This window comes from Alosa sapidissima, chromosome 4 (genome assembly GCF_018492685.1).
Source record: "Alosa sapidissima isolate fAloSap1 chromosome 4, fAloSap1.pri, whole genome shotgun sequence".
Classification (NCBI taxonomy): Eukaryota; Metazoa; Chordata; class Actinopteri; order Clupeiformes; family Clupeidae; genus Alosa; species Alosa sapidissima.
Genome location: NC_055960.1, coordinates 10,899,502 through 10,923,940, shown reverse-complemented (window position 1 = coordinate 10,923,940; position 24,439 = coordinate 10,899,502). Strand labels below are relative to the sequence as shown.

Sequence of the window (24,439 nt, the reverse complement as noted above, 5' to 3'; positions counted from 1 at the left end):
TAGTATGTTGTCATAGCTATCAGTCAAAGAATTGAGTCCACACTTTTATATCTTTGGACAATACTGTTTTATCAATGTCTTCAGTGAGCTTAATAAAGGCTTTGTTATAGACATTGGTCTGCTTTTTTGATTCTTTTCTATGGCTGCTGTTATATTTTGTTCAGAGATGTAGTGTGCAAGGCACATTTTATGGTATTTGCCATCATATGCAAAGAGATCATGGGCATGAAAGAATTTGAATGTACATTCAGAAGCTGCCCGAAGGACCTTGTCTCTGGTACTGGGGAAAGCCGTGGCCTACTGGTTAGGGGTTCGGGCTAACCGAAGAGTTACCGGTTCGATCCCCGACCCAGAAGGGAAAAAAGGCGGGGGAAGTGGTTGAGCACTGCTCTCCCATGCCCACATCCACGGTGGCCTTGAGCAAGGCCCCTAACCCCTCACTGCTCCCCGAGCGCCGCTGTAATAAGGCAGCTCACTGCTCCAGGTTAGTGTGCTTCACCTCATTGTGTTCACTGTGTGCTGTGTGTTCACTAATTCATGGATGGGATAAATGGAGAGACCAAATTCCTTGTATACGCAAGTATACTTGGCCTATAATTTACATTGCCCCTGTACCAGTCGAATTGGCTGTCAGAGGTTCTGATCTAGAGCTGGTCTTCCCACAAATTAAACAATCTCTCAGTATTTGAAATGATGTTGTATCAGCCCTACTCAGCCTTCTTGGTGCAGATGTGCTCTCACTCTCAACATTTCCAACTTGCTGCTGCTCACTGATTTTTGTCTTACTGCAGTAGTTCACTCTACATGATATGAAACTTTGATTTTGGAGGAAATATCTGTATATGGAGCCAGAGTTTTATGGACATCACCATCTCTCTCTCTGCTGAGCAAGGGTAAGTATGCGTTGGAGGCCTTCTACTGTAGGGTTTAGGACATAGGGATCTTTTTTCTTGTCCTTTTCAAAATGTTTCCCACAAATGATACAAATCTTTGGATCCAATGCCTGTAAGACATTCTCCATAATTCAAAAGACTAGTGAAAAGGAAAAATGATATACATTTCAGAATTTTCATTGAAATGCAAATCAAGTTGAATTACACGTGCAAAATTGGTAAGAGGGCTAAGTACTTTCTTAGCTAGGGAAAGTAGTTTCTACAACTAACTGTTTAGCTACTTAGGGGTGAAGTAAGCAGTGTAGGCCACTGTGTCCACTGCTTGTCTGGACAGACAAAAGCTAACAATATTATTTTCCATTATTCAGTAATGACTTGACCAAAACAAAATTCAAGTGAATATAAATATTTTAATAAAGGTGTTCCATTCCAATGTTAACCTGATTCAGTTGGATCTGTGTTTTATATGAATTGTTTAATACTGGGACATATGAAATGTATCATTATTAAATGTAAATATAGAGCAGCACTTACCTTGCAGTAACAATGAATGTCAACATTCTTCTCACCACTGATAATGTGATTTGGACTTAAGACTGTATTTTGCCAGTATTCCGTTTTCTTTCATTTTGGACACCTCATACATTGAGTGACAGAACACCCTGATTTGTCATACTATATTTACATATTTGGTATTGTTGGATTCAGAACCACCTTTCCAACAAGCCATCATATGTGTTTCTATGATAATCCCTGGTAAAGCAGCTACAAAGTAAATGAAAACATTCTGCATAGATTTTTTGCATGTCCGCTTATTTTAGGTGTATGCTTACATGTCTCTATTCATTCCATACATCAAGATATTCACATCCAGTCTTTTCTAGTAGGTAAAGCAACTTCCTGACTATAAACATGCCAAGTTTCAAAGCTCTCAGAGCTTGTGTGATTGATCTGCACTAATTTATATGCCTTAACTCCAATACGGACAGGCTATATTTTAGTCCTTTTTTGGTTTTGGGGTGTATAACAATATCTGTTAATTTAACAATCTTAGCAGTAAAATATTTTTAGCCAAGAATCCATTTCATTCTTAGAGATGAGGAAAAACATTGTTGGGTTTAGTTCTACCTCCGGTAGGGGTATCTCAAAAACTAAAGCCCTTTCTGACCATTTGTCACTAGCCTGTACTGCTCCAGGTCTGCTGGGCTTGACTGCGCTGGGTTCCTCGGTGTTGAACTATCTGAACATAGAAACGTGTGATGATCAGTCGGTCGCCAACCTGAGACCTTGCGTCTTGGCCGTCCCAGTGAATCTGATCTAGACCTATTTAAATGATGCTCGCACGCACGCACCTGCCCAGCTCAAAACAAAGGCGGCTGAACTCAAGGCCGGCTCGTCTTCCCAGAGACCTCGCTGCTCCGTGGGGAGTATGAACACACGAGGAGGGTTTCCACTACTGTGTTAAGGGTTAAGGGACGGCGTCCGCATCAATACAGCCATTTCTGTGACTGCATGCACACGCCAACGCAGCAAACATGCCTGAGAAGCAAGATGCCCTGTAGCATTCAAGTTAGTCCTGTTACATGTCACATTGAGTACAGTGACATTAAAGCCCGCATGTAATTTGTTATCTAGCAATGCATTCATTGCTGCATATGGCGGTCTCTCTCTCTCTCTCGCTCACACACACTTTTCTTCAAACCTGCTTCAAACCTTCAAATTCAACATAATATGATGCACATTTGTCTCTCTCTATTTGCTTGAAAATCTAAAAACACTGATTTAGAGCATCTACTGCTGACAATGTACATCGGCTGCACATAGCCATGAAAACAATCTTTTGGCTCCACCTAGTGGAAGGATTGTGACCTACGGCTGTGTCTTCCAATCACATCCTCCAGGTGCACTTGTTCAGACAATGATTTCAACCATCAAGTAAAATGACAAACATTTCTGGATTGAATAAATAAGTTGTCACCTTTGACGGTAGTACTGGCTGTAGGATAACTGAAGTTTTATTAATGGGCTGAATATGTTCTGTAAAGTAATGTGTTAGTTACAAAACACATTTCACTTCAACTGGGCACACATGTCTGTGTGCATATAAAAGGCACTGTTTAGTACAGATATTTTGTTTAAGACTAAAACAGCACAGATTCAAATGTAAGAAGGATTTCCTTTAAGAGGTTGAACAGACATTTCAAAAGGGACTTGGCGAGCCATCCGACACAAAAGGTAGCACAGGTGTAAAATGAAGCAGAAATTTGCCTATTATAAAATGTCCCAGAGGAAGTTCTACACTTGCAGAAATAATAATAATTAAAAAAACAAAAACAACTCACACACTGATTACAAGTTACAACTTTTGTAGGGCTTTTTTTACACAACAAAATGTGATTTTACACTCCAGACAAGAAATTACTCAATGAATTAAACTTGACTCCAAAAAACACATTTTTGCATTGGATGGAGGGAGAGTACTTAAACCACAATACACAATCTCCTTAATTAAAACACTTTTACAAACAATACATTTTTTTATAAAACAACAGTGTAGATGCTACACAATAGTGGAAAATGCTGCATGTTTGAAAGCAGCTCAAAGGGTTCTGTCGAACAGGGGGCCGCAGCGGGTCTCTGAGACAAGGCCCCTTCTGCTAAGAGCGTAGCACGAAACGACCTAAACAAGGAGTACGCAGCCCACCTCAGAGTGTGAAACGAGAGAGAACTGCCCCCCCGACTGGGAGCAGTAGTCTCAGAGGGTGAGACATCGGCTGTTTGACCTTGATCTCCTACAGATGACGACTGTAGAGCGCCAGACAGATGCATGTCGACATGATTGGTGCTGATGTCTGCAGGGGGGCGTTAGCGTACAGAAGTGTTATTTCAGGAACCCACAGTCTGATGATTACCCTCAATCATTCAACCCCATACGACCACCAAGAGGAAGAGAACTAGCGGAAGCCCATTGCTTCCTGTAGTAGACTGTAATATTGTGGGTCTTTTTTGTGCATGATTATTAGCAGTAGCTAAGCCGGAGTTCTGGAGAAAGTCAAAGTGTTTGTTGAAGCAGGGTGCTGGTTCTATGCTGTTAGAGGGGTGGGTAGCTGGAGGGGCACTTGGGGCAGGCAGGGCCTGTTGGGGCTAATCAGGGGTCTGGGGGGCACCAGGAGTGTGGGTTCAGCCTCACCACAGCTCAGTGGTGTGCCCGCTCGCTCACCACGTCCTGCAGGCGTTTGAGCAGTACGTCCTCGCTCTCCTGGCACAGGCGCTTGGTGGGCGACTCCGTCTCGTCCCCCTCCATGGTGAACGCCCGCTTCCTGTTCACCCCACCCTGACGGATCATCCGGTTGATGTCACTCAGCTCCTAGGGAAAGGAAACGTAAGTAGGGTTCAAACCACTGCAAGCAACTGTACACTCAGGACAGTTACTCACCTCTTCTATACAACCTGATATGATGCATCAAAAACGCTACAAAATCTAATTTAGATTGAGATTAAATCTAATCTAAATCACCCCGAGGAAGGCTGTTTGTTACTGCTACACGTGGTTTGTCACTCAGCTCACTTTTACATGTATACATGTTTTTAAAGATTCAATTATGAAATAGCCAATAAAATAAAGGCTTTTTATATCATTTTTTTCAAAAGAGTTCCTTGGATTACTTTGTTCTTTAGAGCTACAAAATCTAAACCTGTATGTACTAACTGGCTATAAATATTTTAAATATAAATATGAAATCATGAAATATTACAGAAACAATGATATTGATATTGTGTAGCAGTTCACCTTTGACCAACCAAACAAAAATAAACACAACAGACATTTATGGGAATATCTGGGGACCCTTTAAATGCCAGGCCAGGGCAGGGCAGGGCAGGAGTGGGGTGGGGATGAGGCTGGGGATTGCACCTTGGAGGGGCTGCCGCTGAACTTATAGGTGTAGCTGGGGGTGAGGCAGGCGCCGTTCTTGTGGGGGGAGATGTAGATGGAGTGCCTCTGGGAGATACGACGAGGGGACAGGGGCTGCGCTCGCACCGACGGGAACGGAGACAACGGGGGCGCCTCCATCTGAGAGAGAGAGAGAGAGAGAGAGAGAGAGATTACAAAAACAAACTCCTTTACCCAACACGCACACCCATACACACACACAATAACTAACTTCGTCAGTTGATCAATGCTCTCATGAGTCATGATGCATGCGCATTATAAGACTCAGCACAAATGCTGAACCTGCCACGATCGAAAACAACAAGCCGGCACTGGAATAAATCTCCAAACAGGGAGGCAAGTTAAGCGCCAGGTTCACTTATGAACATGCCAGGTATTATGATGAAAATAGGCCATCTTGATTTCATACGCACCTCTTATTACCTCGGAGTAGAATTATTAGCGTCCATACTGTAAACAAATGTAGAAATCAATACATTTCACTCAAGGCCTGAGGAGAGATTTACATACCCGGCTGTCAGTGCTCGGCATGGCATATTTGAGGGCGAAGCCTTTCATCTTCAGGACGTACAGAGAGTTGTAGAATTGAATGAGGTCACCTCGCTCCTCTTCTGATTCACGCTCGCCATTAGCTGTGCTCTCGCCATTTTTACTTCCGTCCACTGAGAGAGAGAGAGAGAGAGAGAGAGAGAGAGAGAGAGAGAGAGAGAGAGAACCTCTTCAGTATTCAACACTTGTTTCCAATAACGTTTCCTGGAGGCCTTCTTTCATTGCTATCAAAATAATCTGCCACAACGAAGTACAAAGTCCACTCCCGATGAACTGATACAGACACTCACACAGACACAGACAAAGACACACACAGTAATGGGTCGAACGCTGAACCCCTGAAATCCCTGAAACGACAAAAGAGCCTGCGGGTCCTGACACTGACACTGGCCTCTATCAAGAAGCCCATCTGTCCCTTTGCCAGATTCTATCAGTCTGCATGTCTCCCAGGCATGGCACAATGAGCAGGCCAATGCTCTCCGAGGGGCACAGGTGCGGCTAGTTAAGTGATGGGTTTTTCTAAGACTCCTGACCCCGGGGCATCTGGGGGGGAATGAGGGACACAGGTTAAGTGTAATTACCCTCCTCCACAGGCTGGTCAACCTCCATGTTCTCGTCCAGCGCCACCGCCGCCTCTTTGTAGACCCTCCTCAGGAGGACACTGCGGTACACCTGGAGTGACGTGCAGAGGAGAGGAGAGGAGCGGTCAACACACACACACACACACACACACACTTCCTTAGATCAATGTTTTCAAGTCTTATGAGTCATAAATGATCCACCTTTATTTTATTTGTATACATTTTTGTCCAATCTCCCAAATCTCTCCTCACTGACAGAACTATGGCATTTCACCTCAGAACTTGGCACTTGGCTCAGTTTTTGCGAACAGCCATTCAAATATGGGAGCTGAAGGTCAGACAATGTTGGACAACACTTGGAGAGAAGCGCCTCGAGCATGTCGCCATGCCGGCATCAATAACAACCCTGCAACCAAGAGGGCTGAAGATAGGGAGGCAGCCATCATCTGTCTCAATGAGAGACAAGAGAGACAGGAGAGAGAGAGAGAGAGAGATACAGATAGAGAGAGAATGACAGGCAGTCAGACAAGAGCGGGAGAGAAAGAGAGAGAGAACGAGAAAGATAGAGAAAGAGAGAAAAAAAGAGAATGAGAAAGAGAAAGGGAGAGAGCTTTGCTTACATGACTGCTGGCTTGTGGCTGGCTGCGGTAGCACTTCATGATGTCCTGGAAGGTGTGGTCCTCTTTTGTTATCTGTGAAAGACAGAAACATTTTCATTCCACATGATAGATCACAAACAAACTGTGCTCTGTTCATCAGGATAGCCCATTTTCTACAAGCTAAGTGCTCGATTATGAGATTATGAGACTGCAGAGGTCAATACAGTAATAGAAAAATAGATTTTTTAGGAATTCAAAATTGTGACAGATAACAGTCCAGTGCTGCACTGGTGAGTGAGTAGAAACTGAAGTAGTGTAGTGGCTAAGGAGCTGGGCTCGCATGCAGTAGCTTGAAAAGTTGTGGGTTCAATTCCCGGCTTCCACCGTTGTGCCCTTGAGCAAGGCACTTAACCTTGAGTTGCTCCGGGGACATTAATGGCCCTTGTAATATAATAATAGAATAAATATGTACGTGGCTTTGGATAAAAGCATCTGCTAAATGAACAAATGCAATGTCAATGTGAGAGTTTCCTGCCTTTGAGATGTATAAGTAACAAAGGCTTAATAAATGATGAATTGTGTGTAGTTATTGTAAAGTGTTTCCTAAATATGTAAGTGGCTTTGGATAAAAGCATCTGCTAAATGAATAATGTAATGTAAATGAGAGAGTGTCCTGCCTTTGAGATGATGTAGACGGCACAGAGCAGCAGCTGGTCCAGGTGCCGGTCCTTCATGAGCTCGGTGCTCTGTAGGATGGAGTGCTCGAAGCACGTCCAGATCTTCCCCCGTAGCTCCGGAGAGATGTCCAGCTTCAGACACAGGTCCCGCAGACGCACGCTGGCCAAGTGATACACCTGAGGGCCGAGACAGACAGACAGACAGACAGGACTGAGCACAGTTGGGTGGCACAGGTGGCAGAGTGGGACACAGAAAACACTGAAACACTACCAGACTATGTTCTATGTGCTTTGGGGATGTTAACATGTTGAACATTGTGTAATCAGATGCCTTAAGTTAACTGAGGTGAAATGTCTGCTTTTTTGGTGCTTTCAGATAATTATGTATAATTAAGTATAATTATATACATAATGTTCAATAACATCTCTGATAAAAAAAAAGGTTGTCTGAGAAAAAATTATAATAATGCATTATATTTCCCCTTGGGGATCTATCTATCTATCTATATAATGACCGAGTTAATTATGTAATAATGCACGCCCCCAATACGAAGTATTTGTTTGTTTTTTTTTTAATTATGTTTTGTACACCTCACTGTCCACCTCAGCTGTTGTGTGGTGAGCGTTCTGGCAGATAAGGGCTGCTGTGCATCAGCCAGGAGGGAGCTACACATTAGTGGTGGTTAGTGAGGTCCCCCCCCCCCTCACTGTAAAGTGTTTTAGGTGCCTTGAAAAGTGCTATAGAGATGCAATGTGTTTGCGTTTTCAATGTGGCATATTCGTGTGTGTGATTCAGGTCCAGTTTGCGTCTCGGCGGGTGTCGTGTCCTGCCGGTCGCTCCGCACCTTCCTGAAGAAGAGCGCCAGGGAGCCGGTACGCCGCGGCCTGTTGGATTGGGGGTCGGCAGCGGCGGGCGGCGCGGAGATCGGGGGCGCCACGGGACGACTGGGGGAGGCAGTCAGCAGCACCTGAGCCGTGAGGGGGGTCACGTCGCTCGACTGCACCTGGATCACCGTAATGCCCCCCATGCCGTCGCTCTTCACATCTGGAAAGCACAACAGGACGTCAGCAACATCATCATCATACACTGCAGGACGACATCGTACACAACAGGACGTCAGCAACATCATCATCATCATCATCATCATCATACACTGCAGGACGTCATCGTACACAACAGGACGTCAGCAACATCATCGTCATACACTGCAGGGGCACGATTTAAGCAGAAGTGAGACAGGTAGAGGTACAGCACACTGTATTTGGATGGGCCCCTACAGACCATGTGCAGATGCTCAGGTTATAAACTATCTATCTGCTAAAACCCTGGAAGTCACAATTTATGGTTCAGGTCAGAGGCTGGGTTTGGTGAAGGTGATGTTCAATAAACAATTAGAAAGTCAACAAACTATTAGTAAAGATATACTAGTATTTATTGTTTAGTATTAATATTTAATGACTTGACATCACACGCACGCACGCACGCGAGGAGGGCAGAGGCAGCCATACTTGGGATGGGTATGTTGAGCTGCTGGCCGTTGCTGGCCGTCATGGAGAGCATGGTGGTGGACTGGCTGGTGAAGGTGGACTGGGTGGTGAAGGTGGCCTCGTGGCACGTGGGGATGATCTTGATGGGCGTCACCGAGATCCGCTTGATGGGCGACTGGGGCTGAGCGTCGTCCCCAAACAACCGTCGCTTGGCACTGCCTGCAGCAGGAGAACTGTAGCGGTCGTGCAGGGAGATGGGCGACTGTGGAATGTCTGAGGAGGGGGAGAGAGAGAGAAAGAGAGAGAAAGAGAGGCAGAAAGAGAGAGGAAGCGACAGATATTTGATTTATTTGTTGATTGTCTTCCATTCCAATTTAATTCAATACAGGAAGAAAGGAAGTCATTATGCTTAGTAGGTGCTCCTAGTGGAATTACAAAAGCAGCTGGAATCAAATGGAGCAGATAAACTACGATCCACATTTACATTGATTCATTCAGCAGATGCTCCTGTGCAACACTGACTTACAGAACAGGAAGCAATACAATACTGTGCAAAGGGTTTTAAACATTTGTCTTTTTAGTCAGTGTCAGTGATTGTGCAGCTTACAGGTTTCACTTAAGTTCTTCAGTTCATGTGAAATATACTGCTCATGTTTTCCATACGGCATAACATCTCTACAGCATGCCCTTCCAAGTATAATTATGATAACTTATCTTGCTGGGTTAGATTGGATTTTCTAATCCAGTAATTCTAATTCTGATCCTGAGTATCGGCTTGCTTCATCCCTTGAAATCTCCAAGGGAGAATTTTAAGTGCAGAGGCTGAACCAATACACGGTTTTATACTTCACTTCTCACTTTTTCAACCTGGTGTTGCGTGCAGTGCCTGTGTAACTCCTGTGACCCCTACCTTTGCGGGCGCTGCCCCCCAGGCCGGTGCGCACCTCGCGGATGCGGGGGTGGATGATGGGGGACAGGGCCACCAGGGGCAAGTGAGCAGGGCCACCACCAGCACCACCACCACCACCGCTGTTGCCTGTGTCGAAGTTACTGGGGAAATTCACCTGTGGGGGGGGGGGGGGGGGAAGCAACAGCTGAATGAGATTCCACACGGAACATATCACGGGGCAGTCGTGGCCTACTGGTTAAGGCTTCGGGCTTGGAACCGAAGGGTTGCCGGTTCGATCCCCGACCAGTGGGAACGGCTGAAGTGCCCTTGAGCAAGGCACCTAACCCCTCACTGCTCCCTGAACGCCGCTGTAGCAAGGCAGCTCACTGCTCCGGGTTAGTGTGTGCTTCACCTCACTGTGTGTTCACGGATGGGATAAATGCAGACCAAAATCCTTGTATATGCAAGTATACTTGGCCTAGAAACCTGATTTACTTTTACATTTACAAAAAGACATATCTAAAATGACGAGAAAGCGTATGGTTTGTGATTTATACTGGGCAAGTAACAGTATAACAGCATACAGCTTGTGACTTCATTAAGCTCTCTGTAGCTTAATTGTAATTGCAAGATCTCTTGTTAAGCTTACAATTAAGATTATGCTGGCATACAACCTCCTGGGCCTCTCAATCTGAGGTCAGTGTAATATGGATGTCTAGGTGTGTGTGTGTGTGTGTGTGTGTGTGTGTGTGTGTGTGTGTGTGTGTGTGTGTGTGTGTGTGTCATAAGCCTCAACTCTTTTACCATGAGGAGCATGCTGTTGGCAAACTAGAGTCCTCTCTGTGGTGTGTGTGTGTGTGTGTGTGTGTGTCAGTCATGCGTACCTCCTCCACCGTGGGGACCTTGTTGTTGGCGGCCTTGAGGGCGTCCCACAGGGCTGAGTGGCGGCTCCAGGCCCTGCTCTCCAGCACCTGCTCCTCAATACTGTTCAGGTGCTTCACCATGTCCCTGGACAGGCCCTCCTCTGAGCGGATGAACACCTCAATCACCTGCAACACACACACACACACACACAGAGAGTGAGCTTTCACCTCCAGCCATTATACAAACATACACGCATTAAATAGATATCCAGAGACTGATGATTACACATCAAAACATAATAATGAAAACTCCATTAACATTGTCTGACATTCTGAAACATAGGTTAACCATATGATCATGACGCATGGCAAATGAATAATTCATTTCACACAATCCAGTGTTTTCCGCACATTGACTTATTTGTGGCGGCCCACCACAATATCAACATTGACCATCACATAATGATTTTCCAGGTTGTACTAAATTTTGCTTAAATCTGGTTAGCATCATAAACACATTGTGCTAATTTGTTAAAAACTGTTGTATTCAAGTTAATTCTGCAAACCAACCACCAAAAATGGAATTCAATTGTCTTCCCTCATAACTATGGTGTTGGGATAATGTATATACATGCCTTATAGAAGTAATATGGTTGCAGTTTGAAGACTTCAATGATCCAGGGAAAGGTCTTCTGGGAACTGTAGGCAAAGAGCACCACCTCCAGACAGCAGGCCATCAGGGAGCAGTGGAAAATGTCCTGCTCCAGCAACACCTGACAGCACAACAACCAATCAATGAACTCATACATCCTCAGGGAAATGTACGGACATGACAAAACATAATAAATTATGGTTACTACCCATGTTTTATTTTTCTCAGAGAGCTTACAGAGCTTATGTTGTTCTGTTACCATAGATACATCTTATTCAGAGAGATTCTATCATTCATTTGCCTCATTAAGTTGTGGTGTAAGTGTGTGTGTGTGTGTGATGTAAGCGCGCGCGCGCGCGCGTGTGTGTGTGAGATGTACCGGTAAGTGAGTTAACCAACAATACCTATCCTTCCAAGTCACAGCCTTTTCCCTCAGCATATGTCAGAGCAGTGACTTACAGCCATGTCTTTTCCCTGGAGCCTCTTCATCTCCAGAACCATGATATTCTCCAGAATCTTGTAGTACAGGATTTCCGCCAATTTTAATCTGTTTTCTGCAAAATCTGTTTTAAATTTGGGATTTAGTTTGTGAATAGATGATCTCTATTTTTAAAAACATTAAAAAATAAACCATAAAATCACCATAAGCATGCATATAGTACAGACATCGCGTGTCTCACCCATGTGTGAACCAGGCATGTCGTCAGTCTGTTTGGTGTAATTCTGTTTGAAGGTCTCCCCCAGGGTCTTCACACGGTTCTGAATGGTCTCAGTGGGATCACGAGAGCACGTCCTAAAAGACCACATAGACGCAACACGTGATCACCACTCTGGGTTACGGGAGTAATGCAAAGTGTTACTACTCATCTACACCAGTATCAATATAGTGGGGTGGTGGTAGTGTAGTGGCTAAGAAACCGAACTAGCCAATCGTGGGTTCGATTCTCAACTATACTGTTGTGCCCATGGGCAAGGCACTTAATCCAGGGGGGCTTCAGGGGGACTGTCCCCCCCTAATTGGTGTCTGTTAGTCGCTTTGGATAAAAGTGTCAACTAAATAAATAAAGCAGTCATGCCACTAGCCAATATATTACCAGTATTGTCACTATAAAAAGATCCAGCATCCAGGTGATCGTGTGGGAGGGCTGGGATATGTGGACCCTTTACTAATAAATCAGACCAGTACTTTCTAAGTTATGTGAGTGGACAACTTGTTACATAGCACTGTTTTCAAAAATAGGCGCTACATGTGCTCACTTGAAGATGTTGAGCAGGGCATCGCTGGGTGCGTTGCGCAGGCCGGTCACCATGCTCTGCAGCCGACTCACGCTCTGGGTGGCGGAGGAGACTGGTGTCACTAGTATCTCCTTCTCCTTCAGGTAGCGTCGCCCAGTCAGGGGAGTAGAGGGCGCCAGAGAGCGCGTCTGCTCAGAGAAAAAGCAAAGGCACATACACGTTTCAAGTGACACAAAACAAAGTTAAGTAGGCACAAGAGACATCATCTCTACACATGAACATGCACATTCTGCATGAAATATTGTCATATGGCAACATTTCCAGCATTTAACAAGGTGTACGATAGCACTTTGTGTTTAGGAATTTTGGATAGTTCCACATAGCCTCAAAGGTCGATAATAACAAGTGTATTACCTGTCGATTATTTATTTTTACAGTCAGTGACTTGACAGAAAAGTGACTTTGAAACAATGCATCAAATAATGTATTACACATTTGTCCAGAATACACAACTACTGGTACACTGAATAGATATCCCTGGAAACCAAGCAATTTATAAGATTCCATTTGCACACTCCTGAGCATTTAGCACAGAGTCAGACCAGATTACGGTCCAATTAATTGCTGTCCTCTAGGCATTTTCTTGTCTTATCTAGGCACTTCCTGTCTCGTTAAAGCGATTTCTGGTACCTTCTCAAAGTGCTGCTGCAGGTTGGACTCCACCTGCATCCTGGCCGAGAGGTGTCCCCCCGTCGACTCAGTCATGACCTTGCGAGGCGTCCCGATCTCCTCGTCTGCATCGGCTCCCAGGAACACACGCTCGTCAAAGTCCCCCACGGTCAGAACGTACTCTTCATACTCACGGTTAATGGCTTTGCTGTTGAAAAATACACACACACACACACACACATTGCATATTCAACAAAGTACAACAAATCACTTATTTGTGAGTTCACAGAATTTTGCTAACCATAATAGAATCCTAAGCCACTATGTGCTGTGTCAAAAGGAGAATGCAAAGATGCACATTATACACAGAAGACAACTATGACTTACTTGTTATCGATGAAGTTCGAAGTATCTAGCAGTTCGGTCAAGTTGTCGTCATTTCCTTTCAGTATCTAAATATTGGCATTATACGGCATTAGAATAATAACACAGTCTTGCAAATATAATGAGGCAAACAAAACAATATCTCCAGGCCCACATAGCCTTACATAAGCATATGTTTGTAGGAATTAGTTTGCAATTCTATATATTAATACTACTTTTTTTAATCACTTGCTCAAAGCTGACTTACATAACATATGAGCATAATATACCTATATATGACATCATATTAACCACATTATCATCCGTTATTGCAGCACTAATGAAACTTTTGTAACATCATTATTTGGAACAGCCTTGTAACTAACTATATTTGCCACCATAAGCCTTGGTGCCAAATGGAAAGCAGCAGGTTGCTTTTTGGTTTAACATTCAGTAGCTAAGACAACTCCACCGATCCTCCCCTCTGGCTGCCTGACTGGCAGTGGTACACATTGGCAGTAAGCAGTACCCGTGTCCTTTGTGAGGAAAATCACACGCTGAAGCGTGACTAATCTATAGGCTGCAGTTGATTCCTGACGGTCCTGTACGACACAAAAGATCCAAAGCGAAGCTGAGGAGAGAGCGGAGTTTAGCTGACCTTTCTCTCAAAGAGGCGCTTGATGTAGGGCTTGAAGTAGTGCTCCTTGATGCCCTTGGCCTCCACCACTAGGCCGTCGTGCAGCTCACACAGCTTGTCGATCACACAGGGGGGCTCCCCGGGGGAGGCTGCCACGTCAGGCCAGTCTTTGGGTAGCCCTGGAGTCGCCACAGCAACACAACAAAACAGTCACACCTGCAGTCCAGCCATGGGTCAGCAAGAGAAAGAAAGAAGGGGAGGAGGAGGAAGTCTTTTGGTACTTCGAGGGAATCATATCTGAACATTGGCCTACCTTTGAAGAGAGGGTTGATGAGGTCCTTCCTGTTTGAGCAGAGCATGGCATTACCAAACACCAAGTCCAGACAACACAGCAGGAGGTGATAGGAGTTCACCAAGTCATCTCCAATCATTTGGAAATTACCTGATAGTGAGAAATACACGAGTGACGGTAATTTAATGAGTAGGATAGAGGAGAGTCGTACAGTATTTCTAGAGCATTTTACAGCACATGCTACAGCACCTAACACATCTTACTAATGAATACAGCTAGAGTATGAGATCAGATTAATAAACCAAAGGAATCCACAGCATTCGCTCAATGTGTGGTACAAATGCAAAATAATCAATAATATTGGAAGGTTTCTGGCTTTGCTTAATAGAGCTGCAGGTGCAGAGGCATGACTATTTCCTGGCTTTGTGAACCATTATGGGCTGCATCCATCTTTAGGCGAGAGGATGACGACTGTTGGCTAAAGTGCTTACCCTTGGTGTACACGAAAAGTGTCCAGCAGAACTTGAAGACATCACTAATGTGACAGGGAAGTCGCCTAGAAAAGAATCAACCCAAAAACAATGAGACTTAACTGAGCACAATGCCTCTGAAATACAGTTTTTTAACAGACTTCTAGTTTGAGAGTGAAAATGGCTGGCAGAAACTAAAGACACATGCACACTAATGCACTTTTTTGTGCATTAGTGTGCATGTGTCTTTAGTTTCTGCCAGCCATTTTTTGATTTGACGGATATTATAAGGTGTGGTCAAAGACAGTATATGGGTAGACCCAGGCTGAAGTTAATCTAGGAAAGATGACCAATAGCATTGCCACACAGTCTCCTTCCCCCTTGGCAATACTGCTACAGTTTCTGTTCACTAGGAGCACCCTCTCTAAGGAACAAGCAGTGCTTATTCAATTGTTCTAAACAATTACATTTGTAGACACTTCACTGAATTCAAATGATCAGGCTACATCCCTTCAAATGGACTGCAATATTGTCAATGAGGGAATGTGGCTTAGAGCTTGTTTAAAAAAACAAAAGCAAATATCAGTTTTGCACCCTTCAATTCCATTACTTATACAGTGAAGAAGAGACCTGTCACTGCCCAATGTGAGTCGGTGACTTTTTTAACTCGTAGATGCCAGTATTTCTACAGAAAACAAATAGTTTTGGGATTTGTGGCCTTATACTTGGAAAATAAATTACTACTATTAAATCTAAAAAGTCAGTTTTTGGAACCAGGAAACACGTTGCTCACATCGGGCAGTGGCAACCTCCAAACAGTTTCCCCCAAGTAGGTAACGGGACTACTGGCTCAGATCGTCCCTTCGGTCACTGCCAGAAAGCATGGAAGAGAGAAAGAGCGCTCACCTGTGTTTTCTGCTTCTTGGCTGGCGGGGTGGCTCCCCTTGAGGATCCTGGAACATGTCCATGAAGATGGGCTCAAACTTCCGGAAGATCACCGTGGACACTTCAAAGTTCCTTTCCAGGCGCCTGATGCGATTGCGGAAATCCTGGGACAGGCTTGACATGTCTGACCATTTCTTCATTTTGCTGAAGAACTGAATCAAGCTGTAAATAAAAGCAATGGCATTTTCATTATCATACGGTGAATGAGAATGTACTCTTTGTTTTAAAACATACTGCATATATGCACTTTAAAGACATTGTCATGCTAAAATCTAAGTCCTAAATATCAAATCATAATTCTGAAAGAATTTGGATAAGTCTGCTGAGACAGCATCTTTGGGACTGAGGCGGTCAAAAGTGTGCTCGGATTGTTTACTGCAGAGATGACCCGTAAATTCAAACACTGTGAGGCTCAGAGGAAAGAGGAAGAGGAACTTACTACAGAGGCTGTGAAGCTTAATGTCTATGTTTAATCAAAATGTGAACTATTTAACCGATTAATATTAAGCAATGGAAAAGGATTATTCTGTTATTCTATCAAGAATAGATCAGAATACATTGTGTACTTATTCAAACCAGCAGTGGGCTTACAGAAGATTTTGTAGTGCTAAAGCCTTTTGGTAGAGACTGTTAAGAGAAAATAAGATCCCCTTCTGAATTTGAATTTTCGCAGAATGATTACTGCACTTCATAGCTTTCAGCATAGTTCTCCCCATGTCACACAATGTCTAAAAATGACACCCCCACATCTCAAGTTGTCACAGAGCTACTGGGCAGACATTACTCATTCACTCACCTCAGTTTGGAGGACCTGAGGATTCTGGTCAGAGACACGCAGTTGCCCTCCATGAGCCCTTTGCCCACAGTAGGAGTGGAGCCCTTTCTGCAGGCTGCATACAGAGAGCACGCCAGCCAGTGAATAACTTCACCCTGCAGGGTAAAGGTCATCATGAGCAGCTTTTAGAAGATGGTATTCCAATGACGATTCTCCATGGAAACTCTTAACATCATAATTTAGCTCCTGATCATGCCCGCAAGTGCAAACTGACACCTCACTATACTGATTAGGCCCCATGCAGCCTGCTCAACAGTATTGACTGAATTCAATACTGAAACAATACATCGGTTGCCACACTGCATACAATTATAATAAAACCAACATGTGCCCATCTTATCTAATAACTGAGTACTGACTGGATTAACAAATTAATTAAATAGATGAAAACTTATCCTCAGCTATTCAATGACCACTGCTTCACTGTGCTTGGAGGTGTTTCTTGTCTGTATTCAAAGTAGTGAGTCATAGATGCAAGGCCTAACATCTGCAACAGTTATTCTGAAAGAGTACGAAGTAGCTAAATTTATTCAGATCATGACTTAACGCGCTAGCAAAAATGTTTTGCCAAAGTTCGCAATATGACAGCCATTTTTAAAAAGCATGACGCAAGATCATCAAAGGAACACGGTATACAAACAGCTTGAAAGTTCTGATATCAGACACAGCGACCAACGACCTCTTGTTTACTGTATACAGACAATCTATTAAGAAAGTAACAGAAACATCGAAACTGCGAGAGTTCTTCAATGTATCCACATACCTGCCAACTCATGGGGAAATACTTCGATAGACTGCCTGCCCTTTAAATTATGGATCTGCAAACTAGCTAGCTGCCTAGCCCATGTAACCTAGCTTAGATCACTGCTAAGAGTAATTTTACTTAAGGACAACAGGCAATAACATCGAATTAAATTGCTTAAGTTAATTGCTAAGTAACTATACACAAAAAATAGTCTTCACACGTCGCAGCAAAGAAGCACAACTCGTGAACTAGCCAGCTAGTTAGCTTCATGTCGTAACCGTGTCAAAAAAAGACAGCTGATTATCCATCGCACACCAGGCTAGCTATCGCTTACAAGCTCAAGAGGCTAACAGTCTTTTGGTCGGATCAAGTCACGTTTGGCTGCCGAGTTTGAACAATAAGGTTAGCAGCATCGATAACTCAACACAATTTCATAACAAATAGCAATCAAGTTAGTTCTCTCCACCAGTTGACAGTTTTACTAGCTTCATAGACTCTCCATAGCTGCCATAAATAAGCTAACTAGCTAGCAAAGTAGATGCGTCCTACCTCTAGGGTATATGTATTCCAAATCGCAGTGAAGTTTTGCATGGCTTCAGTTGCTGTTTCTTCGTCCATATTCAGCTCTTGACAAAGGGCTTCGAGACTCTTTCGAACAGAACTATCATCTGTTTTCCCAGACTCTGAATCAGATTCGTCTCCTCGCATTTTGAAACGGTTTTCTAGGACGACACACACTAGAAATGTAAATAAACAACGCACGGTCTCAAGAAACCAGTTCCAACCCCCAAACCTCCGAATGCTATCCCAGAATGCCAAATGATCGACTGGCGCGAAAATTTTCCCCTCAGAGCCAATCAGAGAGTTGCATTTCCACGTGATAACAAAGACAGCTGCTGCTGCAGATGAATCTCGCCACAAGAGGGAGCATTTAGTGCTGTATGTGGTCATATCTGCGGGCCTGGCTGCATGATTATGCCAATGGATAGTCTGGCCCCGCTGTCGAGCCAAGTAGGCCTAGTGGGGAGAGGAATCGTGAGGAATGGCGTTGTGGTGGCTGTATCTTTCTTTTACCTGAGTTCAGAAGTCGGTAATGGGTACGTGAGTGTAAATGTAGCCAGCAATAGGAATAATTTTCATTTTCACTCACACTTTACGTAATGACTTGTTTACTTCATGTTTGTATGTTCCGCACACTTTACGTAATGGCTTGTTTACTTCATGTTTGTATGTTCCGCCATTGGGATAATTTCATCCACCTTATTTAGGACAGGCCAAAGAATCATGACCACTGAGTTGTGTGGATAACTGCAAGGGTTAATAATAAGGAAAGGCCTTTTATGAAATACGCGAACATTGTACATAGATGTGTGAAGTAGTGGGATAGCTTACTTGGAGAGCTGTGTATTCCGCAGTTTGTTTTCCTTCATAGGTACAGTTAAGATGCAGAGGTGTAAATTGTTGTGTCTATTCTAATAGGTGTATTGTAGATCTATTAGTAGCCTCCAAATCAGCAGATGAAAGCTGATTTGTACTAATAGACTTTTGCCAATGGGCCTACTAGCCAAATACCTTGACGATACAATGCATTACCTCTTTAATAGATTATGTCATACACCCACTTCAAAGTTGAAAGTCATCTTTTATTGCACAATAAAAGATCACATACCATGTTTTGAATTATGTGATTGGTCCACATGGGAATACAGGAGCTAGTTCAAGAAAAAATAAAAATAAAAACAAACAAAACAAAAAACCCACATCTCTCAAATGTTGCTGTTTTCAGAGTACTTTTTTCTTTTTCTTTTTTTTTTTTTAGCATATGATCCCATAATACAGTGCACTTGGTTCGATGAAACTAAGAGCGTACAGTACATCCACTTAGTGAACACTGGCCTTTCAGTTACCGAATGAGCTGCAAACTACTGTCCTAAACGCAAGCAGCTGAAGAACAGAACTGTTAAGCATGCATACAGACACCCAATCTGAGCTTTATGCCATCCTGAAATGGGAGTGAGTTTTGTTAAGGGTGGTTGCCGAGGCCAATGCCAGCATGTCCAGGCATGCAAGGACAAACACAACAGAACACCTAAGAGGAGAGCCCTGCATCTTTCCCAATGCGTGCAGATATGTCAGTAATTATATATGCAGCCCAGCCACTGGCACATGACCACAGGATTGGAGTGTAAATTTAACCTCATGATTATAGTGACTGATCCAATCCTCTTGAATCACACACTATTGCACGGGTGAAGTGTTTTCAAACACAGAATAGCTTGCTCAGAACAAAGAAAATGGGCCTAACACCGCAACTTGAATCAGCCACATACAGTATTTTTGGATGCCGCTATTAGAACATGAAAGGTTACTTACTCGTTTCTTCAAATTCAATCCAACTACCATCTTAACATTTATTTCCCAAAGAGTAGTTTAGTGTACCTAATTCAGTGAGTTTAACATTACATGTTTTCCCATAAATGCCTTGGACCTGAAAATCCACATTAAAATTAAAATGCAATGATTTCACCAGTTCTATTGATTAGAAACATGAGTATCTGTGCAAAACGTAGCCCAACGAGGCATAGGTAATACATTGAGGACAGACATTTATAAAGTTACAGCCAGTAATGCTCGTGAAAGTATCACCACTTTTTTCCAAGGCATGTCTGTTTTTAGCACGTTTGAGACTAATGCTTTGCTTCAGTTGAAGGCATACCAACAAAAGAAACATCATAAACATTCATTGTGGGGAAAACAGTACTGCACTGGATGTGGTGAGGGCAAATCTTCGAAAACGGCAACCCTTATGCATACAGTAAGCTTGAATACAGGTAGATAAACAAAACTGACAGTGGTGTAAAATAAATATATCTGAAATAATATAAAAGTATTTGAAAATCAGTCTTGCCTTCTGATAAATTATTGAACACTAGCAGAGGAGTGAAACATGAGTGCTTTAACAACATGAATAAATATGAAGTTTTGAACTGTAACTTAACTCACATACTGCACATTTTAGGTGATTCAAGTTTCAACCAACAGAAAAGGCTTTTGAGATTAAGCATGGGTTTGTGTGAAAACATCACTTCTGTTGATAATACTTTTAATTTTGGTGGTCCATTTCTCCATATGGTAAGTCTATAATAACGGTTGTGGAAAGATTTGACACATTTTGAAGACCCTAGAAATCGGACAGCAAAAATCATGATTATTTGAACAGAACCTTTGTTCTCTTCAGCTGTATTCACACTGCATCTGTAATGTAACAGAAGGCCCCCAAAGTGATGTCATGTGAAAAGCTTATCAGAAGAAAGACCCTATTGATCAAATTAAATCTGGCACAACTCAAGACATCCTTACAATGACACGACAATCTGATCACAGGCTGAGACACAATCAACAACAGAAATCATGTTAAATGTTAACGGCGGATGATTCTTATCCATGACTAACCTACATAAAACCTGACACAATAATCATACCGACACACAAATATGGGACAGGACCTCTCAACAAAGAAAGTATAAGCAATCTGTCTATAGTGTTCAACAACTGTTTTCCAATTGTGCTTTAATTTCCTGGGATTTTTGAATGGTCGATTTGCTGGCCCCCTCTTCATTTTTATGGGAGTAAGATGATTTATTCATCACACTGTGAGTTTGACAGGGCCGGAAATATGACTTGTTGCAAATGAGGATCAGGAACTGACGTGACATTCATAGGCACGTACTCACATAGTCATACAACTAAGCCCACTAATGTCTATTGGGTCTGACTGTGGATGCTTTCTGTTTCAAACGATCAAGCCCTACACAAAATACTTTGATATATACTTTCCAACATGTAGATGTAACAAACATCCATATATAAAACGTTAACTAAATAAGGCATTGTATATTTAACATAACTGAGTGAAATAAATGAAATGATGCCGTATTTGGTGAAAGTTTGGCAAAGCAGATTTAAAAAAAAAAAAAAAAAAAAAAAAAACTTAACCAAAAATAAATTATGGAGTCACAAGTTGTGACAAGGCAACAACAATCTTAGAACAGTAAAGGTGACGTAGGGAAAGACAAGATATAAATACAGGTCTACAACAAAATGTCCATGATGGGCCATGTTATGTGCAAGTGTGCGCATGCATCCACACATACACTCACCAAAAGAAAACAAATGCAACAGAATACAAGAATACAGTTACAGGTAAACATTCACCAAAAAGACTGTGCAAAAAAATATTTCATGTCTGAAAACGGAAAGGAAAAAAGTGAACTCAAAAAGTTATTCGGCCGAAAAGCCAAGTCTAAAAAGTACACCCAAAATGAGACCCTGTGAAATTCTGGGAAGAAAAAAAAAACTACCTTTGTATCCATCTAATGTACAGTTATGTTAAATACAGGAAACACTGTTACTGAGTTTGCCATATCTCCACTATGTTGCATCATAGTAGAGAAAAAAAACTAAAAACGTGGTGTGCTTTGTAAACAAAAGTAACAGCAATATACAGCTAAACAGATTTACATTTTCATTTAAGAAGTCCTAGCATGATCTATTGTACAGGAGCTGAAAATGCATCAGAGGGGAAAGAGACCAGACCAATCCCACACCAGTTAAGTGTGGGTGGGCACTTTCCACCATTCCTGCTTCTCACGCCTGTGGTCCTGCCAGGCCGCCTTCCCTTGCTTTGGACAGACCAGTGGGAGTGGACAGATTTTCTTGTTGTTATTGTTTCGTTGCCTGCTCTTTTCTTTTGTTTATCAAACGAGAACGCTTCCCTCGCTTGTCAGTGGTCCTCGCTGTGACCTTGGCCACCTCAATGTGGTGTCTCCTCTCTCTCTCTCTCTCTCTCTCTTGCTCTCTCTCTCTCTTTGCCCCCTTGTGAGGCTCTGCTATGGCACTAGTGTTGGACACATCTCATCTTTTCTGGACACGTCTCACCTGCCAGCTACAATCACAAAGTTACACGTTGTGTGGCTGGGAACAAAAGGGTATTTTTCAAAGTGACTTTTGAAAATGAAATTACTTTTTTTTGTTGCTGCTGCCTGCATCCTATGAAGTACATGATACACGATCAAAAAGTCAAAATCTGGATTGTTCTTTGCCATTGATTTTAACACACTTTCTTTTCCTTATGTACTCAAATATCCATTGTAACCCATATGTTGAATCTGTTATACCTCTAACTCTTGTTATACACATTAAAATGTTGGCTCTTATATATTTCATTAAAATGTATAATGTTACATAGCAGCAACATGAGAAATCAGGTCCGACAGCAAAATCCACTGAGTCAAGGTCAACAACAGCTAATGACATTGCACAAGGCCTTCTCGTCTACATGTCCGCAGGCGTAAGACCCTCGCAAGAGAAACAAATAAGAGTTTTAGAGAACTTTTATCTATAACCCTGTAACACCATCAACACAATCACAACCTCTGGTCCCTTTTAACAGCCCTCCTGTGGTGCATTCTACACTTGCATGTTATTTATGCAATCGGTAGGCTTGATCACCTTGCATAACCATATAGCACTACATTATACCACAATGACTTCATTGATCCTCTACCGTACGCATACAGCTCCCAACAGACCAGGTGACTGGGCACCACACGATGCCCCTGCGCATGGAGAGAATGACTGCGGGTTTTGATCCATTTCTGTTGCTGCCATCATACCTGTGTGTGCACTTGCATGCAGAAGTGTCCGTCTTTATCTATTTTTGCTTTCCGAGGGGGGAGAGTGTTTCAGAGAGCACGTACATACAATAGGGACAGGAGTTCTATAAACATTAATATGTGGATAACTTAAGTCTTTACATGGAAACTGACAGACACTGTCACAAACTCCACTCCGCTGCACCGTAGAGTGGACGGGGGTGGTGATGGTTCCTACTGCGAGTCCTCCCTGGGTTCATATTCTTGCCTTTCGGTCTCGGGCAGTCTTTTATCCTTCCCTTCCACATCCTGCTCCTCCTTTTCCTCTGTTTGTCTCTCCTCCTCTTTGCTGCTGCACTCTATGGGAGCCTCAGGAGGAAGGGCGTTGCTGTGGTCCTCGTGGCCCTTGCTGTTTGTGTCTGTCTCCTGGTTTTGCGGCCCCTCTTCACTTGGGGCGTCATTGTCCGCGTCCGCCCGTATCTGCGGAGCGTCGCTGGGCCCTCTGGCAGGCGTGCTGTCCATTGGAGGGCTTCCGGCGCTCCCGCCCTCCGGAGCCCCGTCCTCTCTCAATTTCTTTCTCTTCCTCTTCGGGCTGCCGGAGCTGTCGGCGGCGGGCATCCCCGGCAGTGCCATGATGCCCCCATGGGGCAAGAACATGTGTGGGTACAGCAGTCCGTGGGACATCCCTGGGATTAGAAACGGGTTGAAGGTCAAGTGGCTGCCAGTGCTGCTGATGCTGCCGGCAGACACACTGGTAGGCGTGGTGCTGCTAACGGTAGCGGTTGCGTGTCCAACGGGAGGCCCAGGGGGCTTCCCTTCCACAGGTGCTCTGTCGTCCTTGCGCTTGTCCAAGCCCGAGGCCGTGGTGGAGCTGCAGCTCTCGGCCGGGGGGCTCGGACCACTGGTGACGGGACTGGGGCCGCTAGAGGGACTGAGGGCAGCAGAGGTGGAGGTGATCACCGTGGGGCCTGCTGAAGTGGACAGGGTCGTGGTGGGGGAGGAGGACGAGGGCGAGGATGACGAGGGCTGGCTCATGAGGCCGCTCACGCTAAACATGGGCGGCTGCACCGCCGCCATGCCGTGAAGCATCATGGGAAGCATGCTGATGCCGTTCTTGGCATCCTCTCCCGCTCCCGCTGGGACGGCTGCAAAGCCGTGTGGGAATCCCATCAGGCCTGTGAGGGGGATGCCCGGAACGTTCCGCAAGTTTTGCAGACTGACCAAGTCCATGCTTCCAATCAGTCCCCCGTTCATAAACAGGGGCCCCATGTTCGAAGGAGACTCCGGGAGGATGGGTCCAGCTTTGACCATCTCACTGCGAGGCCGTCGACCCCTCCGGCGAGGCCCAGGATCTCGGCTAACAGGTTCTGTCAGGATTCGAGTGAACTTGCCCTCTGGCAGAAATCCCTGAGAACAGTATGTGTGGGCAAAACACTAGTTATCAATCCTT

At 43.9% G+C, this 24,439-nt stretch overlaps 2 protein-coding genes across 12 annotated transcripts in view; both read right to left on the bottom strand.

Moving 5' to 3' along the window:
* Window positions 1-2,890: 2,890 nt before the first annotated feature.
* On the bottom strand, window positions 2,891-18,146 carry rbl1 (retinoblastoma-like 1 (p107)). Of its 2 annotated transcripts, none has more exons than XM_042089818.1 (22): window positions 17,885-18,146; window positions 16,552-16,685; window positions 15,717-15,917; window positions 14,832-14,896; window positions 14,362-14,490; window positions 14,070-14,227; window positions 13,436-13,500; window positions 13,070-13,256; window positions 12,401-12,567; window positions 11,824-11,936; window positions 11,603-11,706; window positions 11,127-11,264; window positions 10,513-10,677; window positions 9,650-9,803; window positions 8,761-9,012; window positions 8,097-8,296; window positions 7,252-7,428; window positions 6,596-6,667; window positions 5,976-6,066; window positions 5,356-5,507; window positions 4,807-4,965; window positions 2,891-4,260 (listed from the first exon to the last, which is right to left on the bottom strand). In XM_042089818.1, the coding sequence occupies exons 1-22, from the start codon at window positions 18,041-18,043 to the stop codon at window positions 4,090-4,092; spliced, it is 3,213 nt and encodes a 1,070-aa protein (XP_041945752.1). In that variant the 5' UTR covers window positions 18,044-18,146; the 3' UTR covers window positions 2,891-4,089. The 2 variants fall into 2 exon arrangements, with proteins under 2 accessions (XP_041945752.1, XP_041945753.1); XM_042089819.1 differs by lacking the exon at window positions 17,885-18,146 and adding an exon at window positions 17,354-17,380.
* An 811-nt stretch (window positions 18,147-18,957) lies between these two features.
* The window catches only part of chd6 (chromodomain helicase DNA binding protein 6), a 39,707-nt gene continuing 34,225 nt past the window's right edge, over window positions 18,958-24,439 (bottom strand). For all 10 annotated transcript variants that reach the window (XM_042088861.1, XM_042088864.1, XM_042088862.1 and 7 more), the window contains one exon: window positions 18,958-24,396. In XM_042088861.1, coding sequence (XP_041944795.1) covers window positions 23,224-24,396 — 1,173 coding nt within the window. In that variant the 3' untranslated portion in view covers window positions 18,958-23,223. The remainder of the gene's footprint in view (window positions 24,397-24,439) is intronic.